Source organism: Oncorhynchus masou, chromosome 31 (assembly GCF_036934945.1).
Source record: "Oncorhynchus masou masou isolate Uvic2021 chromosome 31, UVic_Omas_1.1, whole genome shotgun sequence".
Classification (NCBI taxonomy): domain Eukaryota; kingdom Metazoa; phylum Chordata; class Actinopteri; order Salmoniformes; family Salmonidae; genus Oncorhynchus; species Oncorhynchus masou.
In genome coordinates, this window is record NC_088242.1 from 87,546,927 (window position 1) to 87,573,797 (window position 26,871).

The window sequence follows — 26,871 nt, forward strand, 5'->3', positions numbered from 1 at the left end:
AAATCTTTTGGTAGCCTACAGGTAGATCGGTCTTCTCTTTTCATCAGGATCCATTTGCTTTCCAACCTGTGTTTTACTGCATTTGTAATTGAAATATTGCAAAAGGCCTGTTTTTGGCTGCATGATGTTCACTGACAGATTTGCCACGCGATCCCGACTCGGCTATGCCTTGTGATTGAACTACACACAATCCACAGCTCGGCCATTTTTTTAAATGTAACTTTATTTAACCAGGTAGGCTAGTTGAGAACAAGTTCTCATTTACAACTGCGACCTGGCCAAGATAAAGCAAAGCAGTTTGACACATACAACAACATGCTGTCAATATTACAATAAAGAAAGTCTATATACAGTGTGTGCAAATGAGGTAGGATAAGGGGGGTGAGGCAATAAATAGGCCATAGTGGCAAAATTATTACAGTATGGCAAATTAAAGACTGGAATGGTAAACGTGTGGAAGATGAATGTGCATGTAGAGGTACTGGGTTGCAAAGGAGCAAGATAATTACAGTATGGGGATGGGTTGTTGGATGGGCTATTTACAGATGGACTATGTACAGGTGCAGTGATCTGAGAGCTGCTTTGACAGCTGGTGCTTAAAGCTAGTGAGGGAGGTATGAGTCTCCAGCTTCAGTGATTTTTGCAGTTCGTTCCAGTCATTGACAGCAGAGAACTGGAAGGAAAGGCGGCCAAAGGAGGAATTGGATTTGGGGGAGGACCAGTGAGATATACCTGCTGGAGCGCGTGCTACGGGTGGGTGCTGCTATGGTGACCAGTGAGCTGAAATAAGGTGGGGCTTTACCTAGCAACAACTTATAGATGACCTGGAGCCAGTAGGTTTGGCGGAGAGTATGAAGTGAGGGCCAGCCAACGAGAGCGTACAGGTCGCAGTGGGTAGTATATGGGGCTTTGGTGACAAAACGGATGGCACTGTGATAGACTGCATCTAATTTGTTGAGTAGAGTGTTGGAGGCTATTTTGTAAATGACATCGCCAAAGTCTAGGATCGGTAGGATGGTCAGTTTTACGAGGGTATGTTTGGCAGCATGAGTGATGGATGCTTTGTTGCAAAATAGGAAGCCGATTCTAGATTTATTTTTGGATTGGAGATGCTTAATGTGAGTCTGGAACGAGAGTTTACGGTCTAGCCAGACACCTAGGTATTTTTAGTTGTCCACATATTCTTAGTCAGAACCGTCCAGAGTAGTGATGCTGGATGGGCGGGCAGGTGCGGGCAGCAATCGGTTGAAAATCATGCATTTAGTTTTACTTTCATTTAAGAGCAGTTGGACGCCACGGAAGGAGAGTTGTAATGGCATTGAAGCTCGTCTGGAGGTTAGTTAACACAGTGACCAAAGAAGGGCCAGAGGTATACAGAATGGTGTCATCTGCGTAGAGGTTGATCAGAGAATCACCAGCAGCAAAAGCGACATCATTGATGTATACAGAGAAGAGAGTCGGCCTGGGAATTGAACCCTGTGGCACCCCCATAGAGACTGTCAGAGTTCCGGACAACAGGCCCTCCGATTTGACACACTGAACTCTATCAGAGAAGTAGTTGGTGAACCAGGCGAGGCAGTCATTTGAGAAGCCAAGGCTGTTGAGTCTGCAGATAAGAATGTGGTGATTGACAGAGTTGAAAGCCTTGGGCAGGTCTATGAATACGACTGCACAGTAATGTCTCTTATCGATGGCGGTTATGATATCGTTTAGGATCTTGAGATTGGTTGAGTTGCACCCATGACCAGCTCTGAAACCAGATTGCGTAGCGGAGAAGGTACGGTGGGATTCGAAATGGTCGGTTATCTGTTTGTTAACATGGCTTTCGAAGACCTTAGAAAGGCAGTGCAGGATCGATTTAGTTCTATAGCAGTTTGGGTCTAGAGTGTCTCCCCCTTTGAAGAGAGTTGATGACCGCGGCTGATTTCCAATCTTTGGGAATGTCAGACGATACGAAAGAGAGGTTGAACAGGCTAGTAATAGGGGATGCAACCATTTCGGCAGATTGTTTTAGAAAGAGACGGTTCAGATTGTCTAGCCCGGCTGAGTTGTAGGTGTCCAGATTTTGCAGCCCTTTCAGAACATCAGCTATCTGGATTTGGGTGAAGGAGAAATGGGGGAGGCTTGGGTGAGTTGCTGTGGGGGGTGCAGGGCTGTTGTAGCCAGGTGGAAAGCATGGCCAGCCTTAAGGAAATGCTTATTGAAATTCTCAATTATAGTAGATTTATCAGCGGCGACAGTGTTTCCTAGCCTCAGTGCAGTGGGCAACTGGGAGAAGGTGCGCTCATTCTCCATGGACTTTAGTGTCAGAACATTTTTGAGTTTGTGCTACAGGATGAACATTTCTGCTTGAAAAAGCTAGCCTTAGCTTTCCTAACTGCCTGTGTATATTGGTTCATAAGTTCCCTGAAAAGTTGCATATCACGGGGGCTATTCGATGCTAATGCAGAACGCCACAGGATTTTTTTGTGCTGGTCAAGGGCAGTCAGGTCTGGAGAGAACCAAGGGTTTGTTCCTGGTTCTGTTCCTGGTTCTACATTTTTTGAACGGAGCATGCTTATTTAAGATGGTGAGGAATGCACTTTTAAAGAATAACCAGGCATCCTCTACTGACGGGATGAGGTCAAAATCCTTCCAGAAAACCCGGGCCAGGTCGATTAGAAAGGCCTGCTCGCTGAAGTGTTTTAAGGAGCGTTTGACAGTGATGAGGGGTGGTTGTTTGACTGCAGACCCATAACGGATGCAGGCAATGAGGCAGTGATTACTGAGATCTTGGTTGAAACCAGCAGAGGTGTATTTGGAGGGCAAGTTTGTTAGGATGATATCTGAGGGTGCCCGTGTTTACGGATTTGGGGTTGTACCTGGTGGGTTCATTGATAATTTGTGTGAGATTGAGGGCATCAAGCGTAGATTGTAGGATGGCCGGAGTGTTAAGCATGTCCCAGTTTTAGGTCACCTAGCAGCACGAGCTCTGAAGATAGATGGGGGGGGGGCAATCAATTCACATATGGTGTCCAGGGCAGAGCTGGGGGCAGAGGGTGGTTTATAGCAAGCGACAACGGTGAGAGACTTGTTTCTGGAAAGGTGGATTTTTAAATGCTTGAATTGTTTGGGTACAGACCTGGATAGTAAGACAGAACTCTGCAGGCTATCTCTGCATTAGATTGCAACACCACCCCCTTTGGCAGTTCTACCTTGTCGGAAGATGTTATTCAGGGTTTTTGGTGGTCTTCCTAAGCCAGGATTCAGACACGTCTAGGACATCCGGGTTGGCGGACTGCTAAAGCAGTGAATAAAACAAACTTAGGGAGGAGGCTTCTAATGTTAACATGCATGAAACCAAGGCTTTTACGGTTACAGAAGTCAACTAATGAGAGCACCAGAGGGAGTAGGAGTGGAGCTAGGCACTGCAGGGCCTGGATTCACCTCTACATCACCAGAGGAACAGAGGAGGAGTAGGATAAGGGTACGGCTAAAGGCTATAAGAACTGGTCATCTAGTACGTTTGGAACAGAGTTAAAGGAGCAGGTTTCTGGGCGTGATAGAATAGATTCAAGGCATAACGTACAGACAAAGTTATGGTAGGATGTGAGTACTTTTGAGGTAAACCTAGGCATTGAGTAATGATGAGAGAGAGATTTTCTCTAGAGACGTTTTAGCCAGGTGATGTCACCGCATATGTGGGAGGTTGAACTAAATGGTTGGTTAAGGCATTTTGAGCAGGGCTAGAGGCTCTACAGTAAAATAAGACAATAATCACTAACCAGGACAGTAATGGACAAGGCATATTGATATTAGGGAGAGGCATGCATAGCCGAGTGATCATAGGGGTCCAGTGAGTGGTTGGGCTGGCAGGCGACACGGCGATTCAGACTGTTAGCAGGCCGGGGCTTGCAAGCTAGCAGAAGGGCCTTAGAAGGACGTCGCGACAGAGGAAAGTCTGTTTTAGCCTCCGCGTGCGGTGACGTCGATAGACAAGTCGTGATGGATTAGTAGGGTTCCGAGTAGCAGAGGGGTCCAAGTCCAATTGGCAAAATAGGTATAGTGGCCCAAGTAATTGGCCGATGGATCTATTCAGCTATCAGTCCAATATGCTCCAGACAGCTAGCGGGCCGCGGCTAGCAAGCTAGCAGATGGGCATTCAGGGGACATTGCGGCGTAGGGGCCTGTTGAGTATCCCCTCGAGCAGGTTACGTCGGTAGTCCAGTCGTGAAGGATCGGCGGGGTTCTGTGCCCCGTACCGGCAGTAGAAGGGGTCCGGGTATTGTAGCCCAGAAGTGGCTGATGGGCCTCTTCAGCTAGCCGGGAGAATGGGCCTAGCATGGGCTAGCTCCAGGCTAATTGGTGCTTGCTTCGGGACAGACGTTAGCCAGGAGTAGTCACTCGTATTGCAGCTAGCTAGCTGTGATGATTCGGTGAAAAGGTCATGAGCTTTCGATAGGAATCCGGGGATATTGAGAGAAAATAGGTCCGGTATGCTCTTGTTTGAGTCGCGTTGTACAAGCTGGCTAGAGCTTTCCGAGCTAAAGGTTAGCCGATGACCGCTAGCAGTGGTTAACTGACTACTAGCTAGTAGCTAGTGAGCTGGCTAGCTTCTGTTGGGGGATTCTGGTTCCGAGGTAAATAAAAAATACTTGAGAAAAAAACAGATCCACACCACATTGGGTGAGGCGGGTTGCAGGAGAGTATTTTGAAGTTGAGGTTTCGAAAAATATAAAAATATATACATGGGACACGACAAGACGAAGGACAAAGAAGTTTGACTGCTACGCCATCTTGGATGTTTATATAAGCTATTGATCCTCTTGAGGCTAAATTACTCCTCGTGTAGTATGGTACATTCTATAATTTCAGTGAATCTCACTCTAGTTACAGTGGGGCAAAAAAGTATTTAGTCAGCCACCAATTGTGCAAGTTCTCCCACTTAAAAAGATGAGAGAGGCCTGTAATTTTCATCACATCAGTTATTAGAATATCAGGCACATTTTCACATTAAATTTTTCACCTGGGCAGGAGAATTTACAGAGGAGGCAACTTGAATGAACACTGATCGCTTTTATTAGAATTTTTACATTGCAAACAGTGAAAATTATTTTTCATGCCAAGAGAGGTACCAAATCCTGGCAAATGGGTTCTGAAACGAAACAGTCCAAAACTGAAAGGTGGCAGGATCCGTCTCAAATTGAGCACTGTGTTTGAGGACTTGGCGAGGTAACTTTAGTCAACTCTGCGTTCAACTCAGGATAACTGGTCATATGAAAGTGGCCCACCTTTCAGCCAGGTAAATTCTATGGCAACGAACCCTTCAGAACTAACCTGCTCCTGTGCAGGCTAATTCACAGCTAACTCCACTTACCCTGAATAAAAAGATGACTGAGTTAAGGACCAATGAAATCAGATTCCTTCCCTCTTGCAAAGGTCAAGACATGAAACCAGAGGTCTCTCCACAATCCCCAAGTCCAGAACAGACTATGGGAGGCGCACAGTACTACATAGAGCCATGACAACATGGAACTGCTTTTAAAATAACAGCTCATGTTCGTTGCCGGTTACGTTTCTGTTCCTTGAAAAATGACATTTATTTTCCGGTTTTCTGTTCCCTGAACCGGTTCCAACCACTGGTTCAGTGCTCGGTTCTTGTTCCTATTCCGTCATCTGTGAAGCTGAACAGACTCCTGTCCTTGTCCTCCACAGCTTGTATCAGAGTATCTTTAATCATCCCCCTTCCTCATCTCGACTCATCCATCGGGACTAGCTATCTGTGAATTCCACTCTGAATTAAATGCTGAATTTTCCGAAATGTTGTAGATTTTGGCAGGGGACCGCTTCTTTCAAGTTGCTGACTACTCTGTGTGTGTGCATTGTCTGTCCATTTCCTGTTAGACTTTCCCCCATGGAGGAGTGTGTTCCCCCCTTAACACACACACACCAGTAGGATACTTTTGACAGCTTTTTAGGCTTACCCAACAGACGTTCTGTGGGAAGTGTTTGTCTGCTCAAGTGTTTGTCTTTAAACCAGGAGTTGGAACCTAGCTGTCTTAAGATGAATGCACAAACTGTAAGTCGCTCTGGATAAGAGTGTCAGCTAAATGACTACAATGTAATTGTTGTTTGTCCTAATTCTCCAATCTGTCCATGTTCTGGGGTGAACAAAAGGGTAAAGATTAAATGGGGTTCTGTTTCCTCCACTCCATTCAACCCTTCAACAGCAGCTATGGTCTTATCTCTTGGCATAGTTTCCATCCCAGCACAATGGAATGGCATGGATGGACAAGCTGGTCTGTATCGGTCTCTCTCTGGTCAGGCCACAAGTGACACGGTGTTATAGACTTAAGGTCACATGGTAGGCGAGGATTTCCTAATGCAACCTCTCCATCTTTCCATCTCTCTCCTTCCTTCCCTCTCCCTCCCTCCCTCTCTCTCTTTGTCTCAGGAGGCAGGCAGCCATGTGGATGCAGGGGGACATGCAGCGTTCGCAGCCGAGGGGTGTGTCTCACCTCATCTCCAGCATGGACGACCTCACCCTCAGACCAACCCACACCTCTATTACCACCAGCAGCCCCGTTGGCATCCTCAGGTCCCACAGTACCGACCGCCTTCAAGAGGTCTGCGCCGCCCACAACCCTGCCCTGGGTCCTGTTCATTAGGCACCAAATGGAATAAAACAGGCTGAAACAAAAATGAGTTTCTCTTCCGTTTGGTGCCTAATGAACAGGACCCTGACAATGCCCCATTTTCCCTGTGGATGTGATGTACATCTGCGTTGTTTCCAGCTAAGAGGCTGCAGATATTCTTCTACCTTTTAGTGTTCTCTCTGTTGATTGGAGAAAATCTATGATGTCTGCGGTGTATTATTTAGTACATACCTGTAATGGAATGTGTTTAATTTATTAATAAAACTAGCACTAAACAGACTACAGCAGCATTTCGCAAACTCTGTCCTCGGGACCCCACATTTTTATTTTTGCCTTAACACTACACAATCATCAAAGTTTGACGATTAGTTGATTATTTGAATCAGCAGTGTAGTGCTAGGGCATAAACCAAAACGTGCACTCCTTGGGATCCCGAAGACTTAGTTTGGGAAACCCTGGACTAGAGGATTTATTTTTATAGACAATTGTTCTTATACACAAAACAGTACCGTAATCTGGTCTGTTAACCTCTTTCAGCTAGGGGGCACTATTTTTATGTTTGGAAAAATAACGTTCCCAATGTAAACGGCCTATTTCTCAGGCCTATATGCTAGAATATGCATATAATTGACAGATTAGGATAGAAAACACTCTAAAGCTTCCAAAACTGTCAAAATATTGTCTGTGAGTATAACAGAACTGATATTGCAAGCGAAACCTGAGGAAAATCAAACCAGGTAGTGGCTTCTATTTTGAAAGCTCCATGTTCCATAACCTGCCTTCGCTCCATTTAAAGGGATATCAACCAGATTCATTTTCCCAATGCTTCCTCAAGGTGTCAACAGTCTTTAGACATAGTTTCAGGCTTTTATTTTGAAAAATGAGCGAGAAAGATAACATCTCGTCGGTGGATAGCTGGGTGTTCGCATGAGTTTTGCTTGTGTAACACAGTGGGGCAGCCACTGACTCTCCCTCTCCTACTGAAAAAGAGACAGTGCCTGTTGATATATTATCGATTATATATTTGAAAAACAACCTGAGTATTGATTATAAAAAACTTTGACATGTTTCTGTGGACATTACGGATACTATTTGGAATTTTCGTCTGCGTTGTCGTGACCGCTCGAGCCTGTGGATTTCTGAACATAACGCGCCAAACAAACGGAGGTATTTAGGATATAAAAAATAAGGAACATTTATTGTGTAACTGGGAGTCTCGTGAGTGAAAACATCCGAAGATCATCAAAGGTAAGCAATTAATTTTATTGATTTTCTGATTTTCGCGACCACGCTACTTTGATGCTAGGTGTTCATAATGTTTTTTCTAGTGATCGATGAACTTACACAAACGCTTGGATTGCTTTCGCTGTAAAGCATATTTTCAAAATCTGAAACGAAAGGTGGATTAACAAAATGCTAAGCTGTGTTTTGCTATATTGCACTTGTGATTTCATGAATATAAATATTTTTAGTAATATTATTTGAATGTGGCGCTATGCAATTCAGCGGTTGTTGACGACAATTATCCCGCTAAAGGGATGGGTAGCGTCAAGATTAATCCAATCTACCGTAGATACTTAGCCACATTACATTATCTTATGTGATCATGTGTTCTCTCCACAGAACGACTACATTGGGGAGAATGGCCTATGCATGACCCAAGGAGATAAATTGCGTGCCTTAAAGGGCCGGCGCCAGCCCAGGTCGGCCACAACAGGAGCTCTAAGGTAAGAGCTGCCTGGGATACTCCAAACTTCCCCTTTAAGATCCTTTCACTTTATTCGTTTCCACCTTTTTGAGATCTCAAGGACTTTTCTCCTTTAGCTGTATAGCTTGTTACGTTTGAACTCTGTCCTCCGTTCTATGGAAAGTAATACATATTTAAGTATTTCAGTTACTCAACCATAATGCCATTACAGCTTCTATGCCAGGTTAAAGGTCTATACAGGAGATATCAGATCAGTATACTTCAGGGTTCCCCAACTGGCAGCTCACAGGCCCGAATTTGCCGGGTGGTTTTATTTGCTGAGCTTTTAAGTTTTCTGAGCAAAAAATAATAAATACAATTTTCATTGTTGGATATAAAAAATAAAAAAAAACACCAGGAAATCAGGTGATTTTAATTTGGGACATCTGTTCCGAAGTAGTTCCACTAATAATAGAGACACGTGGCATAAACAAATGGAAGCAAGATTTATGTTTCATTCCAATATTATATCTGTTAAGGCTTCTTGCGGTTAATTTGCAGTCTACGAATTATTTGTAATTATGTTCTGGCCACCTGACCATCCGCGCAAGAAAAAATTGTCCCGCGGCTGAATCTAGTTGATGATCCCTGGTATACGTCAAGGCACTGAGACAAAATGCTGAAGTAAATAGAAATCAAACCAGAAGTATACTGAAATAAAATAGAAATGCATCATGCAACAATTTCTAAGATTTTACAGAGTTACAGTTCATATTAGGAATTCGGTCAAATTAAATTAATTAATTAGGCCCTAATCGATGGATTTCACATGACTGGTCAAGGGTGCAACCATGGGTGGCCTTAGAGGGCATAGGCCCACCCACTGGGGAGCCAGACCCAGCCAATCAGAATGAGTTTTTCCCCATAAAAGGGCTCTATTACAGACAAATACTCCTCAGCACCCCTGCCCCCCAACCCCCCTCAGACAATTCCGCAGGTAAAGAAGCTGTATGTGGTTACACGTGGTCTGCGGTTGTGAGACTGGTTGGACAGACTGCCAAATTCTCTAAAACGACATCGTAGGCAGCTTAGGGTAGAGAAATTAGCATTCAATTATCTAGAAACAGCTCTAGTAGATTTTCCTGCAGGTCAGCATGCCAATTGTGCGCTCCCTCAAAACTTGAGACATCTGTGGCATTGTGTTGTGTAACGACAACTGCTCATTTTAAAATGGCCTTTTATTGTCCCCATGATTATGCTGTTTAATCAGCTTCTTGATATGCCACACCTGTCAGGTGGAGTGATTATCTAGTCAAAGGAGAAATGCTCACTAACAGGGATGTAAACAAATTTGTGAACAACATTTGAGAGAAATAAGATTTTTGTGCACATGGAACATATCTGGGATTTTTTTTCTCCACTAATGAAACATGGAACCAACTCTTTACATGTTGTTTGTATTTTTGTTCAGTGTATTTTTGCTGGCACGACAAGTTCTGGTAGGCATGGAAACCACCGCCCTGTTGGGTTCAGTGTCAAAGAGGTTTCATGTTGTATTAGACGTATGTACAGGAAACGCATGGTATACATCGTCCAATAAAATGGAATGTTTTGGATTTATCTGTCTTTGTCTAGCACAGTCTTCTAGCTAGTGAGACAGTCTGTGGCTCTGTGATCTGACTCAGGGCTCTGGTTTCCATGGTTACCTTGCTGAAATAACACAGGCACGGTCCGGCAGGTTATCCAGTATATTGGCTTGGTGTCATGCTGGGCTTTTCTGTTAAATACTTGCTTTGTTTTCTAAACTTCTAAAGTCATTTTTGAGCTTTTCGTTTGAAGTTTTAGTCATGTATGCTCACATCGTATATAGACTTGTTTATACTGCCAGGTCTAGGAAGAGTCTTGGTGGTTCTAAACTTCTTCCATTTTAGAACGATGGAGGCCACTGTGTAGACATTTTTTGGTACCCTTCCCCAGCTCTATGCCTCAACACAATCCTGTCTAGGTGCTCTACAGACAATTCCTCTGACCTCATGGCTTGATTTTTGCTCTGACATGCACTGATTACTGTGGGACATTATATAGACAGGTGTGTGCCTTTACAAATCATGTCCCATCAATTAAATGTAGCACAGGTGGACTCCCATGTTATTTCTGTTGTTATTTTTAATACATTTGCAAACTTTACAAAAACTTGTTTTCGCTTTGTCATTATGGGGTATTGTGTATAGGTTGATGAGGAAAATGTTTTATTTAATACATTTGAGAATAAAGCTGTAACGTAACAAAATGTGGAAGAAGTCAAGGGGTCTGAATCCTTTCCGAATGCACTGGAAATGTGCAAACATTCTGTCTCTGGAAGTGAACCCTCATTTATCTTTCTTGCTCTTTTTTTTCAGACTTGAAGACATGAAAATGCACACCAGGTCACCGTCCCAACCTTTTAGGTACCTTTACAATAGTGTTGACTATGTGGTTTGTCTAAGTGGAAGGGGTGTATCCTAGCTATCACAAAACAGTCTCCTCAATATAAGTGGCATCGACACCTCTCTCTCGAGTCTCAACGCATATCTCGGCACACACAATGTCCCTCACACATGCTACCATGCCTGTCTATATTTCATTCAATTCGGTGCAAAGTATAGCTCAACTCAAGCTGTAACTTGGCTACCTGCAGCAAAGTGCTGGATGGTCAGAGGTAGAGGAGAAGAGGCGACTTGGGAGTGTGAAGAGGGATGGAAATGGAGCTCCCTCTTTTGTGCTAAAGTACAGCCCTTAATTAATTTTCCTCAAAGAGGAGCGAGAGAAGAGCCTCTACACAGCTCTCTGTCCTCCCACTCCTTTAGCCTTGGTTCTTTCACCTATTCAAAGGTTAGCGTGTAGGTGTGTTTGTTGTGTGTTTGTTTGTGTGTCTCTGCAACAGTATAACTTTAGACCGTCCCCTCGCCCATGCCCGGGCGCGAACCAGGGACCCTCTGCACACATCAACAACAGTGACCCATGAAGCATCGTTAGCCATCGCTCCACAAAAGCCGCGGCCCTTGCAGAGCAAGGGGAACTACTACTTTAAGGTCTCAGAGCAAGTGACGTCAATGATTGAAACGCTATTTAGAGCACACCGCTAACTAAGCTAGCCGTTTCACATCCGTTACATCTGTATGTGTGTATCTCTGTGTGTCTGTCTGGGTGACAGCATGTGTGACTGTGTGTGTTGTCTGCGTGCGTGTGTGTGTGTGTGTGTGTTAGAGGTCGACCAATTATGATTTTTCAACACCGATACCGATTATTGGAATACCAAAAAAGCCGATAAATCAGACAATTTATTTATTTGTAATAATGAAAATGACAACAATACTGAATGAACACTTATTTTAACTTAATATAATACATCAATAAAAATCAATTTAGCCTCAAATAAATAATGAAACGTGTTTCAATTGTGTTTAAATAATGCAAAAACAAAGTGTTGGGGAAGTAAAAGTGCAATATGTGCCATGTAAAAAAAAGCTAACGTTTGAGTTCCTTGCTCAGAACATGAGAACATATGAAAGTTGGTGGTTCCTTTTAACATGAGACTTCAATATTCCAAGGTAAGAGGTTTTAGGTTGTAGTTAATATAGTATTTATAGGGCTATTTCTCTCTATACCATTTGTATTTCATATACCTTTGACTATTTGATGTTCTTATAGGCACTTTAGTATTGCCAGTGTAACAGTATAGCTTCCGTCCCTCTCCTCGCCCCTACCTGGGCTCGAGCCAGGAACACATCGACAACAGCCACACTCGAAGCAGCGTTACCCATCGCTCCACAAAAGCCGCGGCCCTTGCAGAGCAAGGGGAATAACTACTGCAAGTCTCAGAGCGAGTGACGTTTGAAACGCTATTAGCTTACATCCCGCTAACTAGCTAGCCATTTCACATCGGTTACACCAGCCATTAGGCTGATAGGCTTGAAGTCATAAACAGCGCTGTGCTTGCGAAGAGGTGCTGGCAAAATGGACAAAAGTGCTGTTTGAATGAATGCTTACGAGCCTGCTGCTGCCGACCATCGCTCAGTCAGACTGCTCTATCAAATATCAAATCATAGACTTAATTATAACATAATAACACAGAAATACGAGCCTTTGGTCATTAATATGGTCGAATCCGGAAACTATCATTTCGAAAACAAAACTTTTATTATTTCAGTGAAATACGGAACCGTTCGGTATTTTATCTAACGGGTGGCATCCCTAAGTATAAATATTCTTGTTACATTGTACAACCTTCAATGACTGCAATAGCATCGAATAGTCCCCGTGATATGCAACTGTTCAGGGAAGTCAGTAACCAATACACTCAGTCAGTCAGGAAAGCTAAGGCCAGTTTCTTCAGGCAGAAATTTGCATCCTGTAGCTCCAACTCCAAAAAGTTCTGGGACACTGTGAAGTCCATGGAGAACAAGAGCACCTCCCAACTGCCCACTGCACTGAGGCTAGGTAACACGGTCACCACCGATAAATCCATGATTATCGAAAACTTCAACAAGCATTTCTCAACGGCTGGCCATGCCTTCCGCCTGGCTACTCCAACCTCGGCCAACAGATCCGCCCCCCGCAGCTACTCGCCCAAGCCTCTCCAGGTTCTCCTTTACCCAAATCCAGATAGCAGATGTTCTGAAAGAGCTGCAAAACCTGGACCCGTACAAATCAGCTGGGCTTGACAATCTGGACCCTCTATTTCTGAAACTATCCGCCGCCATTGTCGCAACCCCTATTACCAGCATGTTCAACCTCTCTTTCATATCGTCTGAGATCCGCAAGGATTGGAAAGCTGCCGCAGTCATCCCCCTCTTCAAAGGGGGAGACACCCTGGACCCAAACTGTTACAGACCTATATCCATCCTGCCCTGCTTATCTAAGGTCTTCGAAAGCCAAGTCAACAAACAGGTCACTGACCATCTCGAATCACACCGTACCTTCTCCGCTGTGCAATCGGGTTTCCGAGCCGGTCACGGGTGCACCTCAGCCACGCTCAAGGTACTAAACGATATCATAACGGCCATCGATAAAAGACAGTACTGTGCAGCCGTCTTCATCGACCTTGCCAAGGCTTTCGACTCTGTCAATCACCATATTCTTATCGGGAGACTCAGTAGCCTTGGTTTCTCTGATGACTGCCTTGCCTGGTTCACCAACTACTTTGCAGACAGAGTGTGTCAAATCGGAGGGCATGCTGTCCGGTCCTCTGGCAGTTTCTATGGGGGTGCCACAGGGTTCAATTCTCGGGCCGACTCTTTTCTCTGTATATATCAATGATGTTGCTCTTGCTGCAGGCGATTCCCTGATCCACCTCTACGCAGACGACACCATTCTATATACTTCTGGCCCGTCCTTGGACACTGTGCTATCTAACCTCCAAACAAGCTTCAATGCCATACAACACTCCTTCCGTGGCCTCCAACTGCTAGTAAAACCAAATGTATGCTTTTCAACCGTTCGCTGCCTGCACCTGCACGCCTGACTAGCATCACCACCCTGGATGGTTCCGACCTTGAATATGTGGACATCTATAAGTACCTAGGTGTCTGGCTTGACTGTTAACTCTCCTTCCAGACTCATATCAAACATCTCCAATCGAAAATCAAATCCAAATCCAGCTTTCTATTCCGCAACAAAGCCTCCTTCACTCATGCCGCCAAACTTACCCTAGTAAAACTGACTATCCTACCGATCCTCGACTTCGGTGACGTCATCTACAAAATAGCTTCCAACACTCTACTCAGCAAACTGGATGCAGTTTATCACAGTGCCATCCGTTTTGTCACTAAAGCACCTTATACCACCCACCACTGCGACTTGTATGCTCTAGTCTGCTGGCCCTCGCTCCATATTCGTCGCCAGACCCACTGGTTCCAGGTCATCTACAAGTCCATGCTCGGTAAAGCTACGCCTTATCTCAGTTCACTGGTCACGATGGCAACACCCACCCGTAGCATGCGCTCCAGCAGGTGTATCTCACTGATCATCCCTAAAGCCAACACCTCATTTGGCCGCATTTCGTTCCAGTTTTCTGCTGCCTGTGACTGGAACGAATTGCAGAAATCGCTGAAGTTCGAGACTTTTATCTCCCTCACCAACTTCAAACATCTGCTATCTGAGCAGCTAACCGATCGCTGCAGCTGTACATAGTCTTATCGGTAAATAGCCCACCCAATTATACCTACCTCATCTCCAAACTGTTTTTATTTATTTACTTTTCTGCTCTTTTGCACATCAATATCTCTACCTGTACATGACCTTCTGATCATTTATCACTCCAGTGTTAATCTGCTAAATTGTAATTATTTGCCTACCTCCTCATGCCTTTTGCACACAATGTATATAGACCCATTTTTTCTACTGTGTTATTGACTTGTTTATTGTTTACTCAATGTGTAACTCTGTGTTGTCTGTTCACACTGCTATGCTTTATCTTGGCCAGGTCGCAGTTACAAATGAGAACTTGTTCTCAACTGGCCTACCTGGTTAAATAAAGGTGAAATAAAAAATAAAAAAATAATGTCATAATTACGTAAAATTCTGGCAAATTAGTTCACAATGAGCCAGGCTGCCCAAACTGTTGCATATAGCCTGACTCTGTGTGCAATGAACGCAAGAGAAGTGACACAATTTCACCTGGTTCATATTGCCTACTAACCTGGACTTCTTTTAGCTAAATATGCAGGTTTAAAAATATATATATCTGTGTATTGATTTTAAGAAAGGTATTGGTGTTTATGGGTTAGGTACAGTCGTGGAACGATTGTGCTTTTTTTGAAAATGCGCTTTTGTTAAATCATCCCCCAACGTTGCATCGATTATATGCAACTCAGAACACGCTAGATAAACTAGTAATATCATCAACCATGTGTAGTTTTAACTAGTGATTATGATTGATTGATTGTTTTTTATACTGCATTCGCGTAACAGGCAGGCTTCTCGTGGAGAGGCAGGTGGTTGGAGTGTTGGACTAGTTAACCGTAAGGTTGCAAGATTGAATCACAGAGCTGACGTTCTGCCCCTGAACAAGGCAGTTAACCCACCGTTCCTAAGCCATCATTGAAAATAAGAATGTTCTTAACTGACTTGCCTAGTTAAATAAAGGTGTAAAAAAAAAATTGGGCCAAAATCGGCATCCAAAAATACCGATTTCCGATTGTTATGAAAACTTGAAATCGTCCCTAATTAATCGGCCATTCCGATTAATCGGTCGACCTCTAGTGTGTGTCACTGAAAGAGGCCGAGGCTACTCAGACGAGCACAGTCTCCTCTAATTGCTGTACCGTCCTGAATGACATTGGAAGTTCTTCAGCCCAGTACTGACAGACAGATCACAGACATCCACAAGCAGCAGACAGACTGCTTTAATGAAGGAACTGGGAGTGATGCCTCTTACCTCTTTTCTGTCTCTTATTATCTCTCCCTCATTCATTCACACATCTATATTCGAGAGTATATATTAAATGGTTATGCTTTGATAAATCCTTACCTAATCAGGAGTCCTTCAGGTACTGTTCTGTAGTCTGTGGTTACAGGGTAGAACTTTCACTGGGTGTCATCAAGGTCTTGCCCACTCTTTTGTTTGTTTCTGACAATGGGATTTGTACTGTAGGTCATTTATGTCTTTAAGGAGTGTAAACTATCCAATTAGCATGTCCGACTAAATGTTTTATGTGTGTCTAGTAGTAGAAATTGTGTGTGTAGGGCAAAAGCTCTAGTGTTAACAGCTCTTACTATTATTTCTCCTCACACTATGTATATCCAATGATTCTTCCTTTCCTTCTATCTGTCTCTCTCTCTCTTCCCTCTTTCTCTCTCCCAGTAGGATGAACCTTGGAGTGGGCACTCAGGGTACCATCTCCCCACTCAAGTCCTCCAAAGTCCCATCATCCTCTGCTTCCGCCACGGCCAAGAGAATCAGCCGCAGCTCGTCCTCCTCGGCATCCAACCTCAAGAGGTGAGCCACCCCCTCCCCGACACGTCTTACCCTTTACTCTTCTTTTATCTACTCACTATTTATTTTTTTATTTCATTCTTCCCCCTCTCCTCCCATTTCTTCCTCCCTTTTCTTTCTGTTTCACACTGTGCAGCCTCCCATCCCTCCATTTATCCACTTACCCTTTCTCTTGTCTCCTATAGATTTGTATTTTACTCCTTTAACATTTCTCTTTCCCTCTCTTTCCTGTCCTGTCCTTTTTTGGCTGTCTCAGTCCCCTGGTTGTGTTTCTGCCTGTCTGTGACTACCCCATGTCCTGAGTGCAAGTGGAAGGTGGAAGGATAAGCAGGGCAGCACAGGGAACACGTGTGCAGTGTGTCTCAGTGACCAGACCGATTCACAGAGAGGGTTGATGCTCTGCAGGCTGTGAGCATTCTCAACAGACCAAATCTAAATCCCCCGCATTCTGCACCACAAGAGACAGGGACTAGCACATAACACAACAATCTCTCCTCTGGAGGAGCGGTACCAGACCTACTGTACTTTGTGCTCTTTTCAGGATTTGTTTTTTTGTCTTTTTCTATTCTATCAAATTATTCAACAGTGAATATGTAGGTAGGTAGCCAAGGCAATATAGATTGGCTGAATCAATCTGCTATTACTGTCCGACTCAATCCACTATTGTAGACTGCTTGCCGTCAGTGTAAATCGGTTGTGTGTAATTTGGCTGATCCCATTTAGTCGACTGGTCGATTGTTTGATCGATAGGGTTTGTCGAGCAGTTAAGAAATAAATAAAGATGTTTAACGCCAAGTCTTGATTGACGCCTGTCTCAGTAGACTAATCCATTGTAGAGGTGGCACACCAGTATCACCAGTATTATATTTAACGTTAATTCCCATCATTTCTAACCTACAATGTCTGTTTGGTTACCGTCATTTCTGTTAACGCATTACATATATTATTACAGTCTTACTGTTTTCATTGTAGGAGTGGACACATTGTTTGCAGAGAGCACAATCTAGGCTACACTTGTGAGAAACAAGTTTTGGTTTATTTCATTCCATTTATGAGTTGTCAATTTATTCATTTTGTTTTGTTTTTGGAGTGCTCCTGTCAATGTTGAGTAAGGACATGCACCTGATTACACATAGAAGGTAGTCTTATAGATGTTCCCATTTTGGGGATCTGATATTTCTGATTGTCTTAACTCACCACCACTAATGAGCTGTGGATCTTCGCAGTTATTATTTCATCACTTCAAACAACAAGTAAACAAAGTCTGTTTTTACATCTATTGAGAATCACAATAGTTCCTCAATGTAGCCTATTTGAACAATCTTTCCAGCTCTCTCCCTTTCAGTAACCACCACTTGGTGTGAATTGGGGAAAAAATGTCATGCTCTGATCCGGTGGAAACATCATAAAATAGGCCTACCTGGTTACTTGTTATCCCTTGCACAAATACAGCTGTGTTTGTCCAGAGCTCACTGGCCAGGAAACTCTGAGGGTACAAAATATCTTATACAATGTTGCAAGATCATTAGTGCAAGCTTTGGGCTGAACCAAGTTGATAGTTGATACAATGTTTGAAGTTCCTTGCAGACAGGCCATGCATAGCCAATGTGATTTATTTTGATCAGGATCTTTTCTACCTGCACGATGCAATGTTTTTATTTGTTGCCTTTATGTCAGCTATTTTTACATAGTTGGAAATGGCAATACTTTTAGATTTGTATCATTTTTATTAATCACATGACAACGATTTTGAGATGTAAAGACTTTATTATAAAATAAATGAAAGTAACTGGCACGCAGATTAGTAGAAATATTCAGATAAATTGGCACTCCGAATAGAAAAGGTTGCTGACCCCTGGTGTAGCCTATTACCTGCAACTTCAGGAGCTTCTGGCAGAATCTGAGAAGGCCAGCAGCGGGAGGTGGTGGTTCAGGAACAGGTTTTTTTCTTCTGGTTAGGCTGTCTTGATCTCGGAATCCCTCTTGTGTCATTTGTCTTAATTATTTAATCACAGTGTGCTTATGTAGACTACTCAGACAAGCTGAGTATCTTACATATAGTTGATTTTATTTAAACACATGCAGTGTGTCTATACAGTGGGGCAAAAAAGTATTTAGTCAGTCACCAATTGTGCAAGTTCTCCCACTTAAAAAGATGAGAGGCCTGTAATTTTCATCATAGGTACACTTCAACTATGACAGACGAAATGAGGGGAAAAAATCCAGAAAATCACGAGGGGAAAAAATCCAGAAAATCACATTGTAGGATTTTTTATGAATTTATTTGCAAATTATGGTGGAAAATAAGTATTTGGTCACCTACAAACAAGCAAGATTTCTGGCTCTCACAGACCTGTAACTTCTTCTTTAGGAGGCTCCTCTGTCCTCTACTCATTACCTGTATTAATGGCACCTGTTTGAACTTGTTATCAGTATAAAAGACACCTGTCCACAACCTCAAAAAGTCACACTCCAAACTCTACTATGGCCAAGACCAAAGAGCTGTCAAAGGACACCAGAAACAAAATTGTAGACCTACACCAGGCTGGGAAGACTGAATCTGCAATAGGTAAGCAGCTTGGTTTGAAGAAATCAACTGTGGGAGCAATTATTAGGAAATGGAAGACATACAAGACCACTGATAATATCCCTCGATCTGTGGCTCCACGCAAGATCTCACCCCGTGGGGTCAAAATGATCACAAGAACGGTGAGCAAAAATCCCAGAACCACACGGGGGCACGTAGTGAATGACCTGCAGAGAGCTGGGACCAAAGTAACAAAGCCTACCATCAGTAACACACTACGCCGCCAGGGACTCAAATCCTGCAGTGCCAGACGTGTCCCCCTGCTTAAGCCAGTACATGTCCAGGCCCGTCTGAAGTTTGCTAGAGAGCATTTGGATGGTCCATAAGAAGATTGGGAGAATGTCATATGTTCAGATGAAACCCAAATATAACTTTTTGCTAAAAACTCAACTCGTCGTGTTTGGAGGACAAAGAATGAGTTCCATCCAAAGAACACCATACCTACTGTGAAGCATGGGGGTGGAAACATCATGCTTTGGGGCTGTTTTTCTGCAAAGGGACCAGGGTGACTGATCCGTGTAAAGGAAAGAATGAATGGATGAAGATGAAACGTGGCTGGGTCTTTCAGCATGACGATGATCCCAAACACACCGCCCAGGCAACGAAGGAGTGGCTTCGTAAGAAGCATTTCAAGGTCCTGTAGTGGCCTAGCCAGTCTCCAGATCTCAACCCCATAGAAAATCTTTGGAGGGAGTTGAAAGTTCGTGTTGCCCAGCAACAGCCCCAAAACATCACTGCTCTAGAGGAGATCTGCATGGAGTAATCGGCCAAAATACCAGCAACAGTGTGTGAAAACCTTGTGAAGACTTACAGAAAACGTTTGACCTCTGTCATTGCCAACAAAGGGTATATAACAAAGTATTGAGATAAACTTTTGTTATTGACCAAATACTTATTTTCCACCATCATTTGCAAATAAATTCATTAAAAATCCTACAATGTGATTTTCTGTTTTTTTTTTTTTCTAATTTTGTCTGTCATAGTTGAAGTGTACCTATGATGAAAATTACAGGCCTCTCATCTTTTTAAGTGGGAGAACTTGCACAATTGTTGGCTGACTAAATACTTTTTTGCCCCACTGTAAATGGGGAAAAACTTTTTACAATTTTGTAGATTGGTCGAAAGAACAGATGGCACTTGGTCGACCAAGATTTTTTTTTAGTTTGTGACAGCCCCAGTGAAAATATAGTAAATCAGTCCGCTATTAGATCCACAGTACCAGTCCACAGTAGGCAGTCGTCCTCTCCTGAGCCTGTGAAAGAAGTTAGTCTTCTTGTCATTGTGTTTGTTTGGTGTTTGGGATGTGTCCTGTGTATTTATGTCCCCTTCCCCGCTCCCATCTACCTTTCCCTCAGCTCCTTTATTAACTGCAGGCTAGCCAGCTCCTTAGGCAACCTGTACGCAGCTGACAGCAGCGAGGGCAATAGGAAGCTGCCGTACACGCCCTCTTCATCACAGTCTTCCTCCTCTCCTCCCTCCATCGTTACCACCCCCATCCCTCCGTCGGGCTGGGCCGCCTCCGTTCACGGCTACGTGGCTAACGGCGTGCACGGCGCCAATTACCACCACCATGAGGTCAACAACAATCAGTATAACTCGTCCCCTACTGGGGTGTTCAGCCCCGCGGGGGCCCCCCAACATGCTGCAGGCAGGCTGGGCCCCGGGCCTGATAAGTACAGCCCATTCAGACCCCAGCAGGAGGGCTACTCTGGGCTCAGTGGACCCTCCGGCCGCTACCTCAGCCGCTCCATCCCTGTAAGTGTGTGCCCCGCCCCCAAAAATACTCCAACATCACCATATTTTTGCTTACCCTTATTTTGAACTGTCATATTTCCTCTCTGCACTTCTGTCAAACACGAGTGTCCTCCCTTTTTGTGTCGATGTTGTCTATTTATAATCGTAGCCAGTCTAAATTTTTGTCCTATCCCTGCTGCTGCTAAGGGCTCTCCACTGTGTGTCTAACTCTCTGGCGGCTCCACTGAACTCCTCTGTTCCTTGTCTGTTGTCTGCATGGTGCTGAAACGGGACCTGCGATGGCCTTGTTCCAGTCTAAATGCCTACTTCATACACACTAACCATGGCTATTCGGCCATTTCCCACTAGATATCCATCTCCAGTTAAAATCATTTACTGGCACATTTGGGCAGAAGTCTAATTAGTGGTATGAACGATGGTGCTTCTTCAAATGTGTGTTGGTGGAGAGTTATTTTGCGGCTCTGTTCTTCCTAGGCTGTTTACTGTATTCACCTCTATTGAGTGGATCCTAGCATCACATACCAATTAAAAATAATACAATTCATCAACAGAATGAACACTAAACTGAAAATGTGCTTTAACTGCTAACCAGGTGGATTCTGGGTAAACAAAGGTTTATTCGACACTGTGGCCTCATTGGCTGATGTGCAAGGTCATTTCATTGGGTGATTGGCTAGATTTCAGAGTGATTCATTTTGGTTTCTGGGTTTGGCTTTAACATGAGTACATCTAATATCTGAGCCATCTAACAACACTTGAAACATAAGAAATGAAAGATAGACTAGTGTGTTCTATAGATGCAAAGGAAGACCGATCACACCATAATCCCCCCCCCAACGTCGTAGGCCATCATATGCCAAAGAGAGATTATAGTTTGACTCATTTCCACTTCCAATTGATTCGGTCCTGGAAAAAATTTCATCTTTGTCCATCCTGACTTTTATGCTTTTTTTCCATTCGACGCTGGCCAACCGAAGGCCTTTGTATACATCATTTTCAATTTAAACTTTTTTTTCCCCCAATGATGCACTTTTTGTAACCATTATTATTAAATCTAGACCAAGTGGATAAGAATGTGCTAAATTAAAAACTGTATGTTTTTAGGCTGGCAGTCTGGTGCTGCTCTCTGCTATTACAAGAATTTGACACGCTCAGCCATACTGTAGCGCTCACTAATTCCCTGAGAGGCCAGCCCAGTAATCCTCTTCCTTTATAATGAATATTTGGAGGCTTTTCATAGGCCCCGAACACAAAGGCCAGACATCTAAGGCTAATTCCCAGAACTTCCCACACTTGATTCCGCTCAGAATAGAAGGACTCTGTTCAGACAAATAAGGTTGGTGCAGTGTCGCTGTCTGTAGATTACACCGGGTAAGCTGACGTTACTTCTCATTCTACACCACTGGTAGCATTTTGGTGATTTAGGAATGATGCTTTGTGTCAACATTCTCACTGCTGTTTCTCAGGCAACCTAGAGTGTTGCACCATTATCATTCATTTAGCATTGGAGGAGGGATAGACTCAAAAGCTGCTACCCTTGCACAGATATCAAGTTATTTCACGTTTGTTCGCTATCACCTTGCCTACTAAATAAATAAAGCATAGATGAAATCGGATCATCTTCCAATCTACTCCCCTAAACCTCCTAGGTGATAGTTGCTCACCATTCTGGCAGCCACAGGCCCACAAACCGTGTGAATAGGGGGAACCGGTGATGTGACGGATAGTGAGTGGTTATGGCAGAGGGAGTGGTTGACAATGGGGAATATTGGAGGACTATCTGTTATGAATGTCTCAGCTGTCCTCTCGTCTCTTTGTTTTGCCAGTCAGTGGAGTTGTGGCTTCATCAGAATAACATAAGCTTTTTCCTTCTCTCTCGTTTGCTCCCTTCTTGCAACATGCCTCCCACCCCCATCTGTGTGTCAGTCCTGCTAATTCCTTCTCTAGCTGCATACACACAGAGACACCCAGTCTTGTCCACCATAAATGTATTCATTAGTTCAGGAAAATGCATTTGGCATTTTAAGGATTGTCTATTTGAATAGCTTTTCTGGACCTTTGCAACCAACAGTTCTATTGTACCCTGTTAGAATATAACATTTCATGCAGACTTGTTATATAACAACCATCTCCCTGCATGTTCTTTGTCTGCCGTCAACACTTTGAAAACAATTACATGCAGCAATTTGCTTTTACATTTACCATGGATCCATAGGTTGTGTTATGATGTCATAGGTTGTGTTATGATGCCCTGTGATTCACGTTCATTATACTCAACATCATATTGTGTCTCTGTCTCCCCTCTCCACCTCTTACAGTCCCTTCAATCTGAATATGTTCAATACTAAAGCTGCGGTTCTGCGTTGACCAAGACCGGACAGCCATCGTGACGACTGAACTGGGCGCGATGGAGTCTCCCACCCCTCTCCATCTCCCCCATCTTCCCTGCTTTCTCCCACATACTGAAAAGGGAAATGAATAAGCCAGGAGGCGCTATAGGATGTATTACATTTATTCTTCACTCTTGGCATCTGGACGGCTGTGATCTTTGAGGGCAAGCACATAGACAGCCACAAACTCACAAGTGCTTATGGAACTTTGAGTTTTGAGCTTCTTCTGTCAGCTTCAGACGGCCTCGATCCACCTTAACTGAAGTCACTGTTTGTATAATGCTAACAAAGGGAGATTACCCAGCTGTAGTTAGGCTTGGCCAGGCTGTAACTATGTGAGTGCTCTGTCTCTTTAAAGCTGAGATATGGCCATATACTGTAGACTGGAGGTTCTCTGCTTCCCTGCATCACAGATTTCCGTTTTTATTTATGTGTACATGTGCTATACAAAATTACTGTGTACACAACACATGACATGTACTGAAAAAATAGGATATTTTTAGACGAGGATTTTATACATGAAACATGACAATTGTGTTGCCTGGATAAAGAAATATGTTTATATTTACAAGTGGGTTAGCAAACATGTTTTGGTTTATCGCAATTCTATTTTTGTCTTGAGTGTTACTACTTCACTAACAACATCCAAATATGCGTGGGGTTAATGGAGAGGTTCCTTATCAGCAATGTATTGGCAGCACAGGACCAGGCTCAGGGTGATGTGCTCTTGCAATTATGATTCTGTTTTGTGTGTGAGAATGTAGACTACGTGCACATGCACGCTAATGTATGTTCCATAGACTGTATAAAAACCTGTACGTACGTACTTACCTATGTGAGCGTGTGGATGAATGAGACTGCATAGTGAGTGTGTCTAGAAACCATGTGTGTGCAGTCCTCTGCCCATGGAGTGAAAGGGTCTCTAGAGAGAAGAGAATGACGTATAGGGAAGAGATGAGTGTTGTCTCCTCTTCACTATTTTAAATCGTTTTAAATCGATTCAATGAACTGGTGGGATTTGGTAACCCCCAATTGGAAATAATTCATGCTTAATGTTCTCCTCTGTCGCAAGCCTACATCACTCCATTGAATGATTTGCATCTCAATGGGACTCACATGGTCAAGTAAAGGATAAATACAGAATATTATCACCAAAAAGGATGAAGCTAATTTCATAAACCCTCACAGGTCAATGATTTGACAACTAAAGGCATACCAATAACCAGACTAGGTTATTGTGACGAGGTATGTTGAGCATGATGAACAGTGGTTATTAGTAGAGAAAATGTATTGTGTTGTTGGACCAACACCACCCACAACATAAGCCTCAGTCCCTGCAGTATACCATACACCAGGCAGCTTAGCAATCCCCTCCACAGACACAAGATCCCACTGCAATAATGCTCTTTGAAAGGAAAATGAGCACATTTTCAGTGTTATTCGACAAGCTATGGATTATGGAACTTTATTTGTGGCAGCCTATTTTTAACACATACCTACTGTAGAACCAGTTATGTTAGTTGTGTTATCGTCAGGGCACAATGATAACAGATGTTTGTCGCTATTACTGAAATATTTCCCAGTTTTTGTTGAGAATGTAAAAACAATGCAGAAACTTTTCCTGCATATTACGATTCTTTCAGACTGTAGAAGGAGATAAAAACATTTCCGCTTTGCAGGTAGAGGCTCCTAAAAAAATGGAAAAGCACAACTGTCCCCCAAAATACCGTCTTTAAAATCTCATGCTGGATGTCATTGTGTGCACAATGCAGCAGTCATTATCAAAGCTTGTTTTTTACCAATGAATATGACCTACTGTGGCGCGACTAACTCATCCATTTTCTGTTGGACCTTATAAGAGTCCCTATATGCTTTTTACTTTTTAAACTTTTGTTGAATTTCAAAGTTGATTTAAATAAATGTGTACCGAAGCATCTGTTCGTGGCGGCAAGGATTTTTATTTTGTTAGAGCTCTGTACATTCCTGGCAGTGAAATGTGTTTCTTTGTTTCGAGATGGGAGAATCTTAATAATGCAGGTATTCTACCTCCTTGAAATGTACGATTTATAGCGATAAAATTCGTACTTGAATTTATTTTTCAAGCAGTATGTAAAGAAAATCTATAACTGTAGATTAGTATTTTTGCTTTTCATTTTCATACAGTAAGAAAAGTACAATGTTTACTGTACTACATGTGTATATTTTACAGGGAACAGAGGTTGCTGAAGGAAGTAACACAATTAAAAAATGTACTTTTCAAGATTCTTGCCTCTGTAAATGATTTATTCTTGCTCCTACTGTCTCTTTAGAACTCTTGCCATCTTGACAGATAATTAACATTTTTATTACAGCAAAGGAAGGAACACAAGCTCTGACTGATTCTGGTTGTCTTGGTTTGACAACTATCCTATCCTTTCAGCTGTCAAAAAGGTTAAATGCTTTATTTGAAAACGCTAACTGAACATAGCATCTCTTTATAAATAGCTTATTTATTTCCAATGACAACAACCAAGGCACATCAACTCAGAGCCTCCTATTGCAATAAAGGCTCTGCATCAACTCTGTTAAGCTGGGTTGTTAACCTACATTTCTGATCTTGAAAGAGATTTTAAACAGCCACAGACAATCGTTATCATGAACGTCGATTACCAAATACCTTTGTATAATACTCCACAAAGATGCACTTGAAATAATGCTTTTTTATTTTTTAAATAGTAACTATGTTTGCCGTACTGCGAAGTCAATCAAAACCGAAAGGGTCAATTAGTTTCTTTTGGTGCATGAATAAACTCAGCAAAAAAAGAAATGTCCTCATTGTCAACTGCATTTATTTTCAACAAACTTAACATGTGTAAATATTTGTATGAACATAAGATTCAACAATTGAAACATAAACTAAACAAGTTCCACAGACATGTGACTAACATAAATGGATTAATGTGTTCCTGAACAAAGGTGGGGGTCAAAAGTAACAGTCAGTATCTGGTGTGGCTACCAGCTGCATTACGTACTGCAGGGCATCTCATGGACTGCACCAGTTCTTGCTGTGAGATGTTACCCCACTCTGCAAGTTCCCGGACATTTCTGGTGGGAATGGCCCTAGCCCTCACCCTCCGATCCAACAGGTCCCAGACGTGCTCAATGGGATTGAGATCTGGGATCTTTGCTGGCCATGGCAGAACACTGACATTCCTGTCTTGCAGGAAATCACACACAGAACAAGCAGTATGGCTGGTGTCATTGTCATCATGGAACGTCATGTCAGGATGGGCCTGCAGGAAGGGAGGACAGTGTTGAGATTGCCTGCAATGACAACAATCTCAGGCCGACACACCGCCCCAGACCATGACGGACCCTCCACCTCCAGGCCTCGGTGTAACGCTCATTCCTTCGATGATAAACACGAATGCGACCATCACCCCTGGTAAGACAAAACCGCGACTTGTCAAATAAAAATTATTTATATAGCCCTTCATACATCAGCTAATATCTCAAAGTGCTGTACAGAAAAACAGCAAGAAATACAGGTGTAAAAGCACGGTGGCTAGGAAAAACTCCCTAGAAAGGCCAAAACCTAGGAAGAAACCTTGAGAGAAACCAGGCTATGAGGGGTGGCCAGTCCTCTTCTGGCTGTGCCGGGTGGAGATTAAAACAGAACATGGCCAAGATGTTCAAATGTTCATAAATTACCAGCATGGTCAAATAATAATAATCACTGTAGTTGTCGGGGTGCAGCAAGTCAGCACCTCAGGAGTAAATGTCAGTTGGCTTTCATTGCCGATCATTAAAAGTATCTCTACCACTCCTGCTGTCTCTAGAGAGTTGAAAACAGCAGGTCTGGG

General features: G+C 43.1%; 1 protein-coding gene across 9 annotated transcripts in view; it reads left to right on the forward strand.

Annotated features, from left to right (window-relative positions):
* Positions 1–25,291, forward strand: part of LOC135524692 (dual specificity protein phosphatase CDC14AB-like) — a 69,622-nt gene extending 44,331 nt beyond the window's left edge. For 3 of the 9 annotated variants that reach the window (XM_064952438.1, XM_064952441.1, XM_064952440.1), the window contains 6 exons: positions 6,434–6,605; positions 8,259–8,362; positions 10,722–10,769; positions 16,166–16,300; positions 20,240–20,639; positions 22,958–25,291. In XM_064952438.1, the coding sequence (XP_064808510.1) occupies positions 6,434–6,605; positions 8,259–8,362; positions 10,722–10,769; positions 16,166–16,300; positions 20,240–20,639; positions 22,958–22,987 (889 nt within the window). In that variant the 3' untranslated portion in view covers positions 22,988–25,291. Of the gene's footprint in view, positions 1–6,433; positions 6,606–8,258; positions 8,363–10,721; positions 10,770–16,165; positions 16,301–16,433; positions 18,435–20,239; positions 20,640–22,957 lie in introns of those variants that run through there. The other 6 variants (XM_064952439.1, XM_064952446.1, XM_064952443.1 and 3 more) reach the window with 4 other exon arrangements.
* The last annotated feature ends 1,580 nt before the right edge of the window (positions 25,292–26,871 follow it).